The sequence below is a fragment of the Mirounga leonina genome, unplaced genomic scaffold (genome assembly GCF_011800145.1).
Source record: "Mirounga leonina isolate KUSES-001 unplaced genomic scaffold, KU_Mleo_1.0 Mir_178, whole genome shotgun sequence".
Taxonomy (NCBI): domain Eukaryota; kingdom Metazoa; phylum Chordata; class Mammalia; order Carnivora; family Phocidae; genus Mirounga; species Mirounga leonina.
The window spans coordinates 11,844,494-11,861,968 of record NW_023270464.1 but is presented as its reverse complement, the minus strand read 5'-3'; the positions used below and the strand labels follow the sequence as shown (position 1 = coordinate 11,861,968).

The following is a 17,475-nucleotide window of genomic DNA, read 5'->3' as shown; positions in this document are numbered from 1 at the left end:
CTCCATCAACACCCCGCCAGCAAACTCACCAAGGAGCTCTAACACCCCAAACTGAGGACAGTGTCTGTCTGTAACCGGGGCTGCCCAAATAAACAACATCTCCACCCAGCAGCATACTATGCTGCCAGTAAAAAGGACAGGAAGGACAAGGTACTCCTTTGCAGAATGCTATCTATGCAACGCTACCATTTACGGATGCGTGTCATCTCCCACAAGGGTGGCGGGAGGGGGCATGGAAGGCTGGCTCTTCAGAGTAAATAAACCCTTGTGTGGCTTTCCAATTGTTAACCAGGTGCACACATTCATCTAGGTTTCAGAGATCCTTCTAATTATAAACGAGGAGCCCCTCCGTCCCTGAGAGCTTCTGATTTAGCTAAACTGGGGGAGATCTAGCGCAAGGTTTAGAAGGTGTGGTTCGTTCAGGAAAGGACGGTGGGCCAAGGACAAGAAGCCCCCACCCTGGTCTCCCTCCCCCCTCGGTTCTTGCAACATTAAACAGAACACCTGTACCGGCCTGACTCCATCAGCACGCATTAACCCGGGCTTCAAAGGGCACGGCGCTCACTGCGACTCACAGTCTGGAGGTCTTGACTGCTGCAGTTGAACCTTCAGCCAGATGCTGCCTCGCTGGCCCCAGGCTCCTGGGGGCTCCACCTCCCACAGGCGACCCCGCTCCTCCGGATGGGCCAACAGGAACTTCCTGCAGACTGAGCACGCGCACTGTGAGCCAGGAAGGCCCGCCCCCTTCTGCCTCTCAAGGCACTTCCGGTTCCTGGCGAGGCCCCGCCCACCCCGCCCTGGCTCACTGTTCCGCACAAACCACCGTTTCACCTTCTCACCTGCCACTTGGTGCTCCCACTTTCACCTACCCCCATCTTAGCTTGGGGCCGCCATAACAGAACGCCACACACTGGGGGGCTTCAACAGCAGACTCGCTGTCTCACCGTCAGGGAAGGGAGTCCCACCTCCGGATGTAGGCAGAGGCTCGCTGAGGGCCGCCTTGTCGCTGTACCTTCACGGGGTCTTCCCTCTATACCTGTGTCCCGGCCCCTCTTACAAATAAGAACCTCTTCTTACCAGTCTAGTGGATCAGAGCCCCACTCATATGACCTCACTTAATCACCTCTTTAATGGCCCCACCTCCACACACAGTCACGTGGGGGACTGAAGCTTCAACATAAGACTCGAGGGGACCCAATTAAGGCCATAACATCACCCCACACTGTCCTCTCCTCAGGCACTGTCCTTCCTCCCCCTGAGCCTCCCCAGCTCTCCTCTCCCACAGAACCTTCCAGCACATCCTCTGCAGATGCCTTGATTCCAGAGTCATCTCAAGGCTTATAGACTTCTATGTCCACGTTCACAGGGTGAGCATTTTTCACACGGCAGTGCCCCAAATCCAGCCAAATGGGAAGCTGCTCCTGGTCCTGCAGGTGCCCATGGGGACACCATCAGGCCCTCTCCTAATATTTCCCGGCCCAGGGCAACAGCACAGATGGAAACCTCCAGAGCATGACACTAAGTATTCAGAAAGTGTAAGCCAAGCTAGCAGAGTGCTAGATAGAATGTTCTGCTCTCCTATCTTGACAAATATAACTTCATAACAACAGGGAAAGCCAGTTTCAAATTTAGAATTTCTTGGACTCCTTGGAGTTTTGCACCAGAATGTGGCAATACCAAGAGAGCCGGCCCCCAGCAGGCTGCCCACCTGCTTCTCCTCCTACCCCAGCCCCACACACATACACCACAAGGGGCCTGTGCATACAAATGTGGACACCATGCCCACACTCCATCCACGTCCCACCAGTGGCTGTCCCTGGGGTCTAAAGACATGCAAACTGGTGGCATGGTCCACCCTTAGATGCACAGATCCAGGGATGGAGTCTACTCCAGCCCTCAGCACTACTGGCAGGAATCCTGGAGACCTAGTACCTTGAGCTGTCTTAGGAGTGGCCTGGACCCAGGAGGAATATCCTTTTGGGCCCACAGACTCCTGACGCCATGGAGTCACAGCTGCAAGGGGGCTCTAAAGAATGGGGCTGTGGACAGGAGTCCCTGTTGTCCATTCAAAGGTACTCAATAAAAGCCAGTCAGTGAAGGGTGCAGTCAGTGCACCTGGATCCAGGCTTGAGCCTCCAGAAGCTTCTTTCTCCACACTCTACCTATTCACCTACATGCCCAGATACAGCCAGGGGTGATATAAAAGCCTGAGGCCCCAGCATCCTTGGCTAGGAAGCTGAAACCCCTAAGACAAGTAGCATGCTTCAGAATCAGCACCTTCATATCTTCTTTCTCTGCAGGGCAGAGAAAGAGGAGGGAGAATAGGGATCCACAGAACACTGCAAGGGTCTCAGCAGAGCTGGCCCTGGAGCAGCCCCCCACCCTTGGAGGCTGCTATTTCCCTAGGAAACCTGAGGTGGCTGCCCTGGGAGGCCAATGCACTCAAACAAAGGTCTCAGAGCCGAAGCAAAAATAAGGGGGGGGGGGGCACCTGGGTGGCTCCGTCAGGTAAGCATCTGCCTTCAGCTCGGGTCATGATCCCAGGGTCCTGGGATGGAGCCCCACATCTGGCTCCCTGCTCAGCAGGGAGTCTGCTTTTCCCTCTCCCTCTGCCACTCCCCCTGTTTGTGTGCTCTCTCTCTCTCTCTCACTCAAATAAGTAAATAAAATCTTAAAAAAAAAAATGAGAGGAACAGGACAGGCATGTGGACAGAGAACCAGCTGCCTAGGTTCTGGAACTTTCCAACACCTCAAAGTGAGCAACACAATGCAGTAAGCCTGGAATGCTCTTTGCAGAAATTCAAGGATCTTCAGAGTTTAATTATAGACCAAGACTTTGGAAATACAAAGAAATGACTAAACCTACTTGAAAATATGTTTCACCTGCTTTTCTTAGGACTTCAGAGCAACAGAAATTTCCTTACCTTTCCTACCTTCTCTCTCTTATCTGTTCTCCCCATATGATAATGGCACTGGAAACTCAATACTAAGGGTCCAAAAACATCTGTATCACAAGAAGTGAAACAGAACCCAATGTGGGGTGGGTGGGCTTCGTGGGCGGGGGGGGCACAAAGGGACCCTGGGGAAATACCCACCAGAATCTGCCCTCCTTACTGACTTGGAATGTGATGTTTAGTATCAGAGCTTTTTTCATTTCCTCTGACAAATATATATAAAGATTTCTCTTCCAGAATATGGAAAGGGACTGTGACAGTTCACTTTAAGTGCCAACCTGACTGAGCCAATGGTACCCAGATATTTGGTCTAACATTATTCTGGGTATGTCTGTGAAGGTGTTTTGGATGAGATCAGCATTTGAATCAGTAGACTGTGTAAAGCAGATTGCCTTCCTGCATGTGGGTGGGCCTCATCCAATCAGTTGAAGGCCTGATTATGGAACAAAAAAGCTGACCCTCCCACAAGTAAGAGGGAACTCCTCCTGCCTGTTGAGCTGGGACATCGATCTTTTACTGCCTTTGGATTTGAACCAAAAACTTTTTGTTGGCTTTTCTTGGGTCTGGCGCCTGTGGGCATTTGGACTGTTAGGACACCATCGGCTCTCCTGAGTCTCCAGCTTGCTAACAACTGCAGATCCTGAGAGTCTCAGTCTCCACATCATGAAAGTCAGTTCCTCATATTAAATCTCTTCTCTCTATATATCTACATCCTATTGGTTCTGTTCTCTGGAGAACTCTGACCAATACAGGGACTCAGTGGGTCAAGAATGGAAGAGGGGACTGTCTTCTGCAGTAGGAGCTACAGAGGTGCTTGGGGGCTCAGTGCTGTCAGAGCTTGCCTTTGCACTCCAGCTGCCCTCCCAGCTGAAGCTCCTAAGGATCGCTTGCAGCTTCTAGTGGAAAGGATGACGTCATGGGCTCTAAGCTTCAAGTAAAGGAGCAAAGGCCCTCTGAGCGCCCAGCAGCAATTGGCAGCACAGACGCACTTCTCTGGATTCTACTTCTCTCTGAGGTTGTGTGACTTCTTTTTTTTTTTTTTTAAGATTTTATTTATTTAATTGTCACAGAAAGAGAGACAGCTAGAGAGGGAACACAAGCAGGGGGAGAGGGAGAAGCAAGCTTCCGGCTGAGCAGAGAGCACAATGCGGGGCTCGATCCCAGGACCCTGGGATCATGACCCGAGCCGAAGGCAGAGGCTTAACGATTGAGCCACCCAGGCGCCCCTGTGACTTCTTTTTTATTAGCTCTAAACCAATTATTTCTCAGGCTGGGAAGGGCTCGCCGCCTGTGATACAGCATAAAGCCTCATCTGTGCGGAAGCAATGGGAGATTTCTCAGGAGGAAAAGAAGACCCACATGCCGAGAGTGCCAAGGAACCTCCCTCCTCACAGTCACCTAGAACGCACATGTGTTATCCATCACCATTACCCCAACTCTTCCTCCTGATACAAGGTGGGTTTACCTTGGTACATGGCAGGAGAAATTGGCCAACTGACGCCCAGAGCCTCGTCCTCTCGGAATGTCTCACAGAAGTCCTGCAGCATGGCCATGCCCAGGCCTTGGCGACGGTACGTCCTCCTGACAAACACGGTGTCGAAGACAGGCAGCAGGTAGCACACACCTGTGCCATCACCACACAGGCTGCCTGCAGGGAAAGGAAGTGACATGCACTGGCCCCAGACTTGCACCAAGCTGCCAGAACCCTGCAGAATGCCCACACAGCCGGGTCATTGGTACCACCTGGAAGAAGGGCTCACATCACTGACGAAACAACCTGACAAGACAGCAGATCCTCCCAAACCACCAGTTCTCCCCAGCTGGCGGGTCAGCCCACATGTGATTGATCACTGGGAGGACAGCCACCAGACTACTGCACGGAAATGAAAAGCAAACCCAGGTGAATGGACCATTCATGCACCCAAGACCCTGAGATGCTGCCCTCACCACGCACAGTTCACAGAGACACTTGAAGCCAATGAGAAGCATCTGGGCGACATCGAAGTTCTCCATGAACCCAGGCTGTACGGGCTGGGAGATCCACCCAATACATCTCTAGGGCATGGACTTGTTTTGGTAACTCTAACAAGGGGTCATCATGTCCTATTAAGGCAAAGTACATTTACCCCGAATAGACTAAGTCCTGTTTCCCCTACGATATCAATGACCTTGCTATAGCAGAGCAGGAGAGGTGACAGTTGGCACCCTTCCCACTTTTCTTTTTTTTTTTAAGATTTTATTTATTTATTTGACAGAGACACAGTGAGAGAGGGAACACAAGCAGGAGGAGTGGGAGAGGGAGAAGCAGGCTTCCCGCGGAGCAGAGAGCCTGATGCGGGGCTCGATCCCAGGACCCTGGGACCATGACCTGAGCCGAAGGCAGACGCTTAACCACTGAGCCACCCAGGGGCCCCCTTTCCCACTTTTCTACCCTGAACTGAACTTCACTGCAACCAGCACCAATACCAGCACAGTTGCTGTTTCTGCAATGGGAGCTTAGTGTTGCAGCCAGTTGCCTCTGTCATCACCCTAACCAGAAAATCAGTGCTACATGGAGCCTACTACATCATCTTTCTCTCTTCCAAGCTGCACAGGGGCCTGTGTCCTAGATGCACTAGAGTCCAGGAGAAGGAGTATGTAGCATATTCAGCTCCTATTGGAAAAAGAGGTATTCATCCCCACCAAGATTCAGAAGGTGGGTAATCTCCCAAACAAAAAACTGACTCCAATTCTAATCGGCCAGACTGAGTTGCAGAGACACATGCTACCATAATAACTGCAAAAATGGCCACAGTTATTACCCCTCCTGTATCCACATCCCTTTACATGTGGTTCTGAAGCACCTGCCATCAAGAGACTGGGTCTGGCCACATAGGGTCCAGTGCCCATCTGTTCTCTCTCATATCCCTGCCACTCACCCCAAGAACAAATCTGGACTAGCCTGTCACCATGAAAGAAACATGGCCTGGGTACCCTTGTGGTCCCAGCAAACATCGAGCCACCCCCAAAAAGCAGAGCCACCTACTGTCAATCAAAAGGATGGTGAGCTGAATGGTTGGTTTTGTGGGAAAATGAATGAAATAAATAATCTGTGGCCAGTGATCAATACCACCAAATTCACTTGAGATGGTAATTGTAGAGTATTTGAATTTCACCTTCATTGTTCTTGAAATGATAGTACAAACTTGGATTGGAATTCTATAACTTCCAACTTCTACAGACAATGAGAACAACATTCCCCAAATGATAAAGTCTTCCAAAGCTGAAAAGGTTTAATGTTAAATAAAAATACAATTCCATTCATGATAGCCTTAAAAAAGAGTCGGTATTTAGGAATATATTTAAACAAAAGAAGCTCAAATCTTGAATACTGAAAAACTAGCAAACATTGTCAAGGGAAATTAAAGAAAATCTAAATAAATGGAGACATTCCATGTTCATGGATTGGATGACTCAATACTGTTAAGATGGCAATTCTTCCCAAACTGGTCTGTAAGTTCAATGCCTATCAAAATCTTAGCAGGCATTTTCTTTTTTTAAGAGAGAGTGAGAGGGAGGGCAGGGGGTGGGGAGGGAGGGAAAGGGACAGAGGGAGAGGGAGAGAGGGAATCTTAAGCAGGCTCCACACCCAGCATAGAGCCCAACACGGGGCTCGATCTCATGACCCTGAGATCATGACCTGAGTTGAAATCAAGAGTCAGACACAATCAACTGAGCCACCCAGGCGCCCCACCAGCAGGCATTTTTGTGGACACTGACAAGCTGATACTAATATTGACATGAAATGCAAAGTCTCTACAATAAGCAACCCAGTTCTGAAAAAGAAGAGTAAAGTTGGAAGTTTTACACTACCCAATTTCAAGGTTTCTTATAAAATCAAGGCAGGCAAGCCAGTGGGATACTGGTGCAAGGATAGGCACATACATCAGTGGAACAGAAATGAGTCCAGAAATAAACTCTTACACTTTGAACTTCAACAAAGGTGCCCTTTTCAAATAAGGAAAAGACAGTCTTTTCAACAAATGGTGGTGAGATGACTGGATATTGATAAATAAAAAAAAATTTTTTTTTTTTTTAAGGGAAGAAGCTGGAACAGAACAGAAAGCCCAGAATTAGACCCACACAAATATAGTCAACTGATCTTTGACAAACAAGCAAAGTAAAGTCAATGGAGAAAGGACAGTCCCAGTAAGTGATACTGGACAACTGGATATCCATATGAAAAAAAATAATAATAATCTAGACACAGACCTCAAGCCCTTCAAAAAACTTGCCTTAAAATGAATCACAGACATACATATAAAACGCAAAACTACAAAACTCCTAGAAAATAACACAAGAGAGAGGCACCTGGGTGGCTCAGTCATTGGGCGTGTCTGCCTTCGGCTCAGGTCATGGTCCCAGGGTCCTGGGATCAAGCCCCGCATCAGGCTCCCTGCTCCAGGGGAAGCCTGCTTCTCCCTCTCCCACTCTCCCTGCTTGTGTTCACTCTCTCTCTCTGTGTCTCTCTCTGTCAAATAAATAAATAAAATCTTAAAAAAAAAAAAAAGAAAGAAAAGAACACAAGAGAATATCTAGATGACCTTGGGTTTAGCGATAAATTTTTTACATACAACAACAAAGGCATGATCCATGAAAGAAAAAACTGACAAGCTGAATTTCATTAAAATTAAAATTTGCTGCTCTGTGAAAGACCATGTCAAAAGAATGAAAAGGCAAGGCATGAACTGGGAAAAAATATTTGCAAAAGACACATTTGTCTGATAAAGAACTGTTATCTGAAATATACAAAGAACTTTAAAAAATCAATTGTAAGAAAACAAACAACTTGATTAAAAAGTAAAAAGTAGACCAGAGATTTTAATAGAGATCTCAATAAAGATGTATACGTACAACAGATGAGCGTATCAAAAGATGCTCCACATCATGTCATCAGATAAATGCCAATTAAACCAACAAGATATCACTGCACACCTAATAGAGTGACCAAATTCCAGAACTGTCAACACCAAATGCTGGTGAGGATGTGGAGCAATAGGAACTCTCATTCATTGTTGGGGGAAATGCAAAATGATATAGCAACTCTGGATGACAGCTTGGTGGTTTTTACAAAAGTAAACATACTCATATCATATAATTCATCAGTTGTGCTCCTTAATACTTATCAAAAGGAGTTGAGAACCGTAATTCAAGATGGATCTAGGCATAAATAGAAGTTAAAACTATAAAGCTTTCAAAAGAAAACATAGAGGAAAATCTTCACAACCTTGGGTTAGTCAGAGAGTTCTTAAATTCAATACCAGAAGCACAATCAATTGACAAATCTGACTTCATTAAAGTTAACTTTTGTACTTCAAAGTTAGACTGCAGAAAATATTTACAAATCACATTTCTGATAAAGGACATATCCAGACTATATAAAGAACTCTAACAATACAATAAAAAGAAAACAACCAATTAAAAATGGACAGATGATCTGAACACTTTTTCAGAGAAGACATACAAACGGTTAATAATCAGTGAAAAGACACTCAACATCATTAACCACTAGGAAAATGAAAATTAAAACCACAATGCAATGCTACTTTTGACCTACTAAAAAATGGCTATAGTCAAGATGACAAGCAGTAATAAATGTTGACAAGATGTGGAGAAATTGAAACCGTCCCATACGCTGATGGGAATGTGTAATGGTAAAGCTACTTTGTCAAATAATTTGACAGTTTCTTAAAGTTAAACATGTGCTTATCAGATGACCCACCAATTCTATTCCTAGGAAGCTAGTATTTGCTACAATTTGGATGAACCTCAAAAACATTAAGTAAAATAAGCCAGACAGAAAACACCACATATTGTATCATTCCATTTAGATGAAATACCCTGGAAAGGCAAATTGATAAAGACAGAGAGCAGACTGGGGGTTGCCTAGAGCTGGGGTGGAAACAGAGATTGGCAGCAAACAGGCAACTTTTTGGGGTGATGGAAATATCCAAAACTCTAAATTTTTTAGAAATCCCTTACCATCAGCAAATTTTATGGAGTGTAAAATTATACCTCAACAAAATTGATTTTTAAAAGATTCAACGAATTGTATTAAAATTATTGTATTGGGGCACCTGGGTGGCTCAGTGGGTTAAGCATCTGACTCTTGGTTTCAGCTCAGGTCATGATCTCACAGTCGTGAGATTGAGCCCCACATCTGGTTCCCCACTCAGTGTGGAGTCTGCTTCAGATTCTTTCTCCCTCTCCCTCCCCCTTTGCCCCTCTCTGCTCACATGTTCTCTCTTTTTCAAATAAATAAAATCTTTAAATAAATAATAACAATAAAATTATTACATTGAAATTATATGAAAAAGATACAATCAAGTGTAAAAGAGGAAAAATAGTAACTTTACAGTAGAGAAACCTACCAGACACCCCCTTGAGTGATCAGGGTGAGCATTGCTAATAGTAATGTTGGCATCATGTACCTTCACGTGTGATGGAAGCATGTGATTACAAGGACACTTCACTTTCCCCCAAACCCATATCCCACTCTAATCATGTGAAAATATCAGACAGACCTAAATTAAGAGACATTTCACAAATCTCCTGACCAGTACTCTTCAAAAGTGTCCAGGTCATGAAAGACAAGGAGAACAAAGAAATGGTCACAGATCGGACCAGGGAACTAGGACAATCTGAAAACTACATGCAAGGTCGTATCCTGGATCAAACCCTATAAGAGATAAAGGACATTGCTAAAAAATTAACAATGTTAATTTCTTAGGTTTGATCCCCATACCATGGTCATGTATTACCAGTAGGGGGAGGTAGGTGAAGGGTATAACAAGAACTCTGAACTATCTTTGCAACTCTTCTGTAAATCTAAAATTATTTCAAAATAAAAAGCTGGGGGAGGGAGAGAGGCAGAAGAAACAAAAGCATCCCACCAGCCCTTTCTAACAGCTAATCATACCATCAGGTTGGTCAAATAAAATTTATCTTCTAAAATCAATTCCTGGGGCACGTGGGTGGCTCAACGGGGTAAGCGTTTGCCTTCAGCTCAGGTCATGATCCCAGGATCCTGGGATCAATAGGGCTCCCTGCTCAGCGGGGAGTCTGCTTCTCCCTCTCCCTCTGTCCCTCCCCCCCCCCCCCCTCCTCTCCCCTCTCTCTCCCTCTCTCAAAAAAAAAAAAAAAATATATATATATATATATAATCTTTAAAATCAATTCCCAAAACCCAAAGAATTGGCTTTTTTGTTTGTTTGTTTTAATAAGGATACTAATTAGCTGTAATAAGAATATTATGTGATTATGAACAGGGGCAGAGGCAATGAGCTGGTTGCATGTCAACAGACTCTCATCATCAGCACATCAAGCCTAAGGAAATCATATCATATAGCATGGGATGGTTGGGAAGAACCCCAGCAATGATCTCATTCATTCTACCCATTTTACAGACATGGCAGGTGACAGGGTCAAGAAAAGTAAAAACAAACAAACAAAACAAAACACACAGACAACAAAGGGCTTGGCTCCCTTCTATCAGTAACACCTGCCCAACTGCCTCTCATCAGCTCATAGAGAGCCTGTTGATCCCGAGCAAACTCAGACCAGCCCACAGCACCAAAGTAGCTGGTGGCAGAACTGAGCCAAGAACCAAGACCTCGGGTGCCTGGGTGGCTCAGTCGGTTAAGCATCTGCCTTAGGCTCAGATCATGATCCCAGGGTCCTGGGATCGAGGCCAGCATCGGGCTCCTCACTCAGCAGGGACTCTGCTTCTCCATCTTCCCCTCCCCTCTGCTTGTGCTCTCTCTCTCTCATGCTCTCTCTTTCAAATAAATAAATAAAATCTTAAAAAAAAAAAAAAGAACCAAGACCTCTGGGCCTCTTGGTGCCCTTTCTTCTTCTTTCTGGCTGCTTCGTGTCTAAAATTACTTTCAGTGATTACACAGGTTTTCTGTACCTAAAACGCTTAGGAGATTAAAGCATATTCCAGATGGGCACTGTTCAAAATCGGAACAAAGATGCTGTCTCTCAGGCAAATTTAAATATCCAGAAAGGTCTTTTACCTGAGGATAATTGATCATGGAAAGAAAGGTCATGGGAACAGATCCATGGAGACTACAATTCATAGTCAGTGGTGGGGATAAAACAAAATAAAACAAACAAAACTATGGTAAAGCACAAACCAGTCAGAATGTTCAACCCATGAGGCTACACCAGGGTGAACTGGCTAAATGGGCAGCAGGATGAGATCATTTTTACCATAAATGCTGATAGGAAAAAAACAAGAAAAACTGAAAATTAACAAGCCAAGCATCAGAATTTAAAAGACTGAAAAAGAACAGGAGAGAGACCCAAAGAAAATAAAGGGAAGGAGGGGCACCTGGGTGGCTTAGTCGTTAAGCGTCTGCCTTCAGCTCAGGTCATGATCCCAGGGTCCTGGGATCGAGCCCCGCATCGGGCTCCCTGCTTGGCGGGAAGCCTGCTTCTCCCTCTCCCACTCCCCCGGCTTGTGTTCCCTCTCTCGCTGTCTCTCTGTCTGTCAAATAAATAAATAAAATCTTTAAAAAATAATAATAATAAAGGGAAGGAGACAAGGAGGATAGAAATTAATAAAATAGAACACAAAAATACAATATAAAGGATTTTTTAAAATTTTAAGAGTTGCTAAAGTAAGAATGAATATACCATACATAAAGCACATTAGGAATTAAAATAAAGATATGGCTACAGATGTGGCAGAAATTTCAAAGGTAAAAGAATATAATAAATATCTCTAAGCCAATAAACTTAAAAACAGATGAAAAGGACAAATTCCTAGGACAATACAAACCACCAAAACTGACTCATAAAAAAAACAGAAAGACTAATGATGCTCCTATGAGCATCAAAACATGAACTCAGTAGTTTAAACCTCTCCCACACTGAACACATCAGGCCAGGTGGCTTTAGATATAAGTTCTACCAAACTTCCAAGGAAAGCCTTCCAGAGAACAGAAAAAGGGAGAATATTCTCCAACTTAGTCTATGAGTCTAACCTTTTAAGGACAAAGGAAAAAACAGCCAAGGATCAGAAAAACAGCTAAACAACAGTAATTCTTAAGCATAAGTCAAAAAAATTTAAACCGATATTAACAAACAGAATTCAAGAGGGTGCACAAAGTTAATCTAGATCACGGTAAGGGGCTGGTTTCTCTGCTCACCACTCTGGCTGTTTTCGAGGAGATGCAGAATCAATAAGGTATCTTTGAGGAAACCATGACCAAGGGGCATGAACTAAGACTGCACATAATGAAGGCTTTGCCTTCAACAGCCTGGGAGGACCTGAAGACAGAACCTCTGAGAGAAGAAAACAAAGCCTACCAAAGAGGAGGCAATGTGGTGACAACAGGCTGTCCATTAAAAATAGGCACCCCAACAAAACACAGAAAAAGACAAGGAGGGTTACTTCACAAATTCATTGAGGGAATTCTTGGAATACCTAAGACAGCATTCACAGATGGTGCGCCATGGAGGAAATGATAGCAACAGGCGGCCAGAAAGTAATAGAAGAAACGGAATCTGCTTCAAAGAGAGAGATTTGTCAGGAGGAAGATAAAACAGGCAGGTGGCGAGACAACAGTCTATGACTGTGGGTGGGTGTATTCCCACCGCCGGCTGTTTTTGAGAACTAAGACCTGGGCCCCAGGGAAGTTATGATGGGAGGACCCAAGGCACAAAATAGCCAAGTGCCTGGCCAAACGCAGCCTGGCTCTTGGTGCGTTTCCTTTTGCAAAGTAGCATTTGTGGGTGCTAGGAAGCACCTGTCCAGGTTCGCTCTGCTAATCCCAAAGACAATATGCTGTCCGTGGTGGTTGGAGACGCTTGGCTCTGACACATTTTAAGAATAACTGCTCTAAAAATCCAAATTCAGGCAACAGTTGCCAGTCCAAGAGATTAAGTTCAGACTATAAAGATATTTGGGATACTCCTAACCCATGGAAACCCAACAGAGAACTAGCTAAAAGTGTTAACTTTTGCCAGCCATTAGCACTCTCCTTTTGTTACAATCATACTACCTGTGGGTGGTGAACCCACTGTACAAGGTCAGAGCCAGATATCCCTTGGAACCGGGTCAGAGCCAGACTCCCTGGGAACCCACTGCACAAGGTCAGAGCCAGACTTCCTTGGAATCTGGGGCAGCTGAGCATCTACTGAAGACATCAGTAAATGATCTGGATGTTCCTGAATTCTTCCCGCCAGGGAGCGCTGCTAACACCTATCTGCATAAAATCATTTTATTTTTTAAAGTATGAGACATTTAAATTCTATCTGCCGGACTAGGCACCAGCAAACTTTTTCTGTAAATTCCAGACAGAAAATACTTTAGGCTTTAGGAGCAAGCACTCATCTCTGCAGTTGTGGACAAAATCAGCTGTGGACAATACGAATGGGCATGGCTATGTTCCAATAAAACTCTATTTACAAAAATAGGCGATGAGCAGAATTTGACCTCCAGGCCATAGTTGCCAGTGCCCACTCCAGAAAAACATCACTTTTACAGGGAGGACTAAGCGTTTATAACACCTATTTGTAATACTTGCCTTTTCTCGAGAACAATTGAAAACAATGCATTAACCTGAACCACCCCCAAACAAGACACATTTAGAGATAAGCATTAATTATATCATTTTTCTTCTAAAAGTTTCATTTTACTATTACAAGAGGAATTAAAAAAAAACAAGAGGAATCTATTTATAAGGTGCCATGAAATTTGATTTATCTCTAAAATATTGGGGAAAAGAGTTTATCTGCTTAAATAACTTTGGCCAACTTGACTTTATCTCAGGTTGTTAAATAGAAGAAAATCTGGGGGCACCTGGGTGACTCAGTCGTTAAGCGTCTGCCTTCGGCTCAGGTCATGGTCCCAGGATCCTGGGATTGAGCCCCGCGTCGGGCTCCCTGCTCAGCGGCAAGCCTGCTTCTCCCTCTCCCACTCCCCCTGCTTGTGTTCCCTCTCTCGCTGTGTCTCTCTCTGTCAAATAAATAAATAAATAAATAAATAAATAAATAAATAAATAAATAAATAAATAAATAAATAAAATCTGTATCAGTAATTCACCTCCTTTTTGGATTACAGGAGCAAGAACTGCTCCAGTTCAACTCTGTGCTGGACCCTGCACATAATCTAGGCCACGTGGCCTAGAGCAAAGGAAAATTATAAAAGCCAAAGAAAACTACCAACAAATTATAGAACTAAGAGGAAAGTCTAGCAAGGTTAACAGACATAAGATCAACATGTAAGAGATGGATGGCATCTCTATCCGACTAGCAATGATCAGAAAATAGGCTCTAAAATAAAATATTTCATAGCCACGGGATCAGCAACCACAAAAAAAGCTGGACAATACCAGTGTTGATAAAGATGTGGAGCACCAAACACTCTTCGCCTTTTGCAGGTGACAGTATACACATGTCCAACCATTGTGGGAGACAGCTGTGCGTCCCCTCAGGAGAAGCTGAGTATATGCTTCAGCTAGCGGTTCCTTTTTTTTTTTTTAAGATTTTACTTATTTATTTATTTGAGAGAGAGAGAGAGAGAGAAAGCAAGAGCAGGGGGAGGGGCACAGGGAGAAGCAGGCTCCCCGCTGAGCAGAGAGCCCAGTGCGGGACTCGATCCCAGGACCCTGGGATCATGACCTGAGCCAAAGGCAGACGTTTCACTGACTGAGCCACCCAGGTGCCCCTCGCAGTTTCTCTTTTAAGTATACACTCTCAAGTGGTGTTGCCCAAATGTTTTCTCATTATTACCAACCTAAGGAGCCATTTTTTCCTAATCACCACCCTCCCCCCCAACTAAATACTAAGGAATAACACTTTGTGGGGTAGGGTTTAGGTTTGGAGAGCCACAGACCATTGTATTATCCATGATTCTTTTGCTTCCCAAAAAAAAAAAGGTTTGATTGTTGGGGGCAATGCTTCCCCACTGAGAATGCATGCCTTGGGTGAGTGTTTCTCCAACTTCAGTCCTTGGGAGTCACCTGGAGGGCTTGTTAAGACAGATCGAAGGGGCCCAGTCTACCGCCAGGGTTTCTGATGCAGCAGGTCTTTTTTTTTTTTTTTAAAGATTTTATTTATTTGACAGAGGACAGCGAGAGAGGGAACACAAGCAGGGGAGTGGGAGAGGGAGAAGCAGGCTTCCCGCAGAGCAGGGAGCCCGATGCGGGGCTCGATCCCAGGACCCTGGGATCATGACCCGAGCTGAAGGCAGACGCTTAACGACTGAGCCACCCAGGCGCCCCTGATGCAGCAGGTCTTGGATGGAACCTGAGAACTCCTGTAGCCAATAATATGTGAGCAGCACGAACTGTCTGCTGAGCACTCCGTCTATTACACATCGTCCACTGTGCAGCAATGAAGGGCTGCCTGGTGGTGGTGACTGCAAGTATTCCAGGCCAGACTGAGACTTTATAAACAGGATTCTTCCATGGATTATTATGGGCTGTCTATCCAGCCTACGGTCCTTTAACATGGCCCCACCACAGCTAAAAACGAAGGCCAGGTGGCCATATCTGAACCATGAAAGCCAGCCCCCCCATCCACAGTCAAGCTGAAGGTGAACCCATGATGCACAAGAAAACCAATCCACAGGCCAGCTGGGCCAATCTGATTCTTCCGAGAGACTTTAAATGAAGTGAAACGAGGACCACAATAGATCTTGGCCCTTTAAGGCAGGCACAGGGAGAGGCCAGGTGGGCATCGTAGCAAACTAAAGTCAAGCCTATGAGGAAGCAGGAGATATAAGTGGGCAAAGTTAGCAGGTTTGCAAGGCTGAGAATGCAGCAGCTGCTGGTGCACATCCCAGCAGACGAAGCCAGGCTGCATCCTGTGCATTTCTCCCTGCACCCTCCAATACCCCGTCTTCAAGGGGACCTCCATTCCTCATCAACAGCAACCCCTTTCTCATTGGGCAGCAGTCGGTACCTGATCCAACACCGCACTCCCCACTCATGCCACCTTCGTTACTTATGTTTCTGCTGAAGTCCAGAAGAGGGCCTGGGGGGGGCCTGCCCGATGAGACAACCCAGCAGGAGGTATCTGTGGCATTGGACATCTGGGGGAGGGGAGAGCAGAAGACCCTCACCCCCCCCCCCCCACTGCGATGAGCAGGGCAGCTGAGGTCACTTCGAAACATCACTGCCATCTCGAAGGTCACATGCTTGTCTGGATTGCAAATCACCTAATTTAATACTTTTAAGTGTCACTCCTGCTTTTATGATTTGCATTAGTGTTGGAGTTTTCAGACATCTGAAATATAAAGCTGTTCTTTTTAGATTTTTATACAAAAGCAAAACACTTCTTAGGTCTGCCTCAAATTGGCCAACTCGCCCCTTACCGGTCCAGGATTTTCTTCCCTTGAAAGCTAACAGTCTTGTGGACTAGTGGTTTGAGAACAAAAGTTAAAGTAAAACCTCATTAGTTTTGATTACCTAGGGAGAATTTCAACATAAAATAGTTAAATGGCTGAAGTGTCACTATTTCATATAAAAGACAATTACTGAACAGTCAAATGAAGGGAGAAATGCAAACCAGCCTATTAAGAAAATATTCCCAAAGAGAGGTCTACCTGAAAAGATCTCATTCAGCCTATACAAAGGCGCCCACTTGTTTCAAACTGAATGTGCTCCTCAGCAATAAAGAGGCACAAACTACTGATCTACACATTGACTTGGATGAATAGCATTATGCCGAGTGAAAAGAGTCAGTCTCTTGGGGCGCCTGGGTGGCTCAGTTGTTGGAGTGGCCGGGTCTGGATTTCAGCTCAGGTCATGATCTCAGAGTCCTGGGATCAAGCCCCAGGTCAGGCTCCACATTCAGCTCGGAGTCCGCTTGAGATTCTTTCCCTGTTCCTCTCCTCCTCCCCTCTGCTCGTGCTATCTCTATCTAAAATAAATAAAATCTTAAGAAAAAAAGAAGAAGAAGAAAAGGGTCAGTCTCAAAGGGTTACAAACTATTTGATTCCATTACATAACACTCTAGAAAAGACAAAACAATAGTGACGGAGAATAAATCAATGGTTGCCAGGGGTTTCAGGTGGCAACTAGGGGGTACGGAATGACTATAGATAGCATGAAGGAGGTTTTGGGGATGGTGGATTTTACTCTGTATTTTAATTATGGTTGTAGTTATATGAATCTATACATAGGTCAAAATTCACAGAACTATAAAGCCAAAAAAAAATAAGGTCAATTTTACTGTCTAATAAATTTTTAAAATACTTAAAAGTATGTGCCAAGAAAGCTCTTAGAAACAATGTATACTCTTAAATAGGTGACCCCTGGCCCCTGTGATCCAATTTATGCAGTGAATCTGCACATTTGCTTTTCCTCTCAGAATGAAATTATACACTGCAGCCCAGCTTAAGCTAAATTAACAGATATTCTGAATCAAAAGGAAAAATTGTAATGCTGCGAAGTTGAGAAGCATGCCATGTGCTATGCCCATATCCACAAAAACACTGCATAATGCCCTGACAAGCACAGAGGACAGA

At 45.0% G+C, this 17,475-nt stretch overlaps 1 protein-coding gene across 1 annotated transcript in view; it reads right to left on the bottom strand.

Moving 5' to 3' along the window:
* Positions 1-246: 246 nt before the first annotated feature.
* Positions 247-17,475, bottom strand: part of FAM169B (family with sequence similarity 169 member B) — a 61,433-nt gene continuing 44,204 nt past the window's right edge. Inside the window, exons 5-6 of the mRNA XM_035024046.1 lie at positions 4,420-4,602; positions 247-707 (exon numbers count right to left, since the gene is read on the bottom strand). Coding sequence (XP_034879937.1) covers positions 562-707; positions 4,420-4,602 — 329 coding nt within the window. The 3' untranslated portion in view covers positions 247-561. The remainder of the gene's footprint in view (positions 708-4,419; positions 4,603-17,475) is intronic.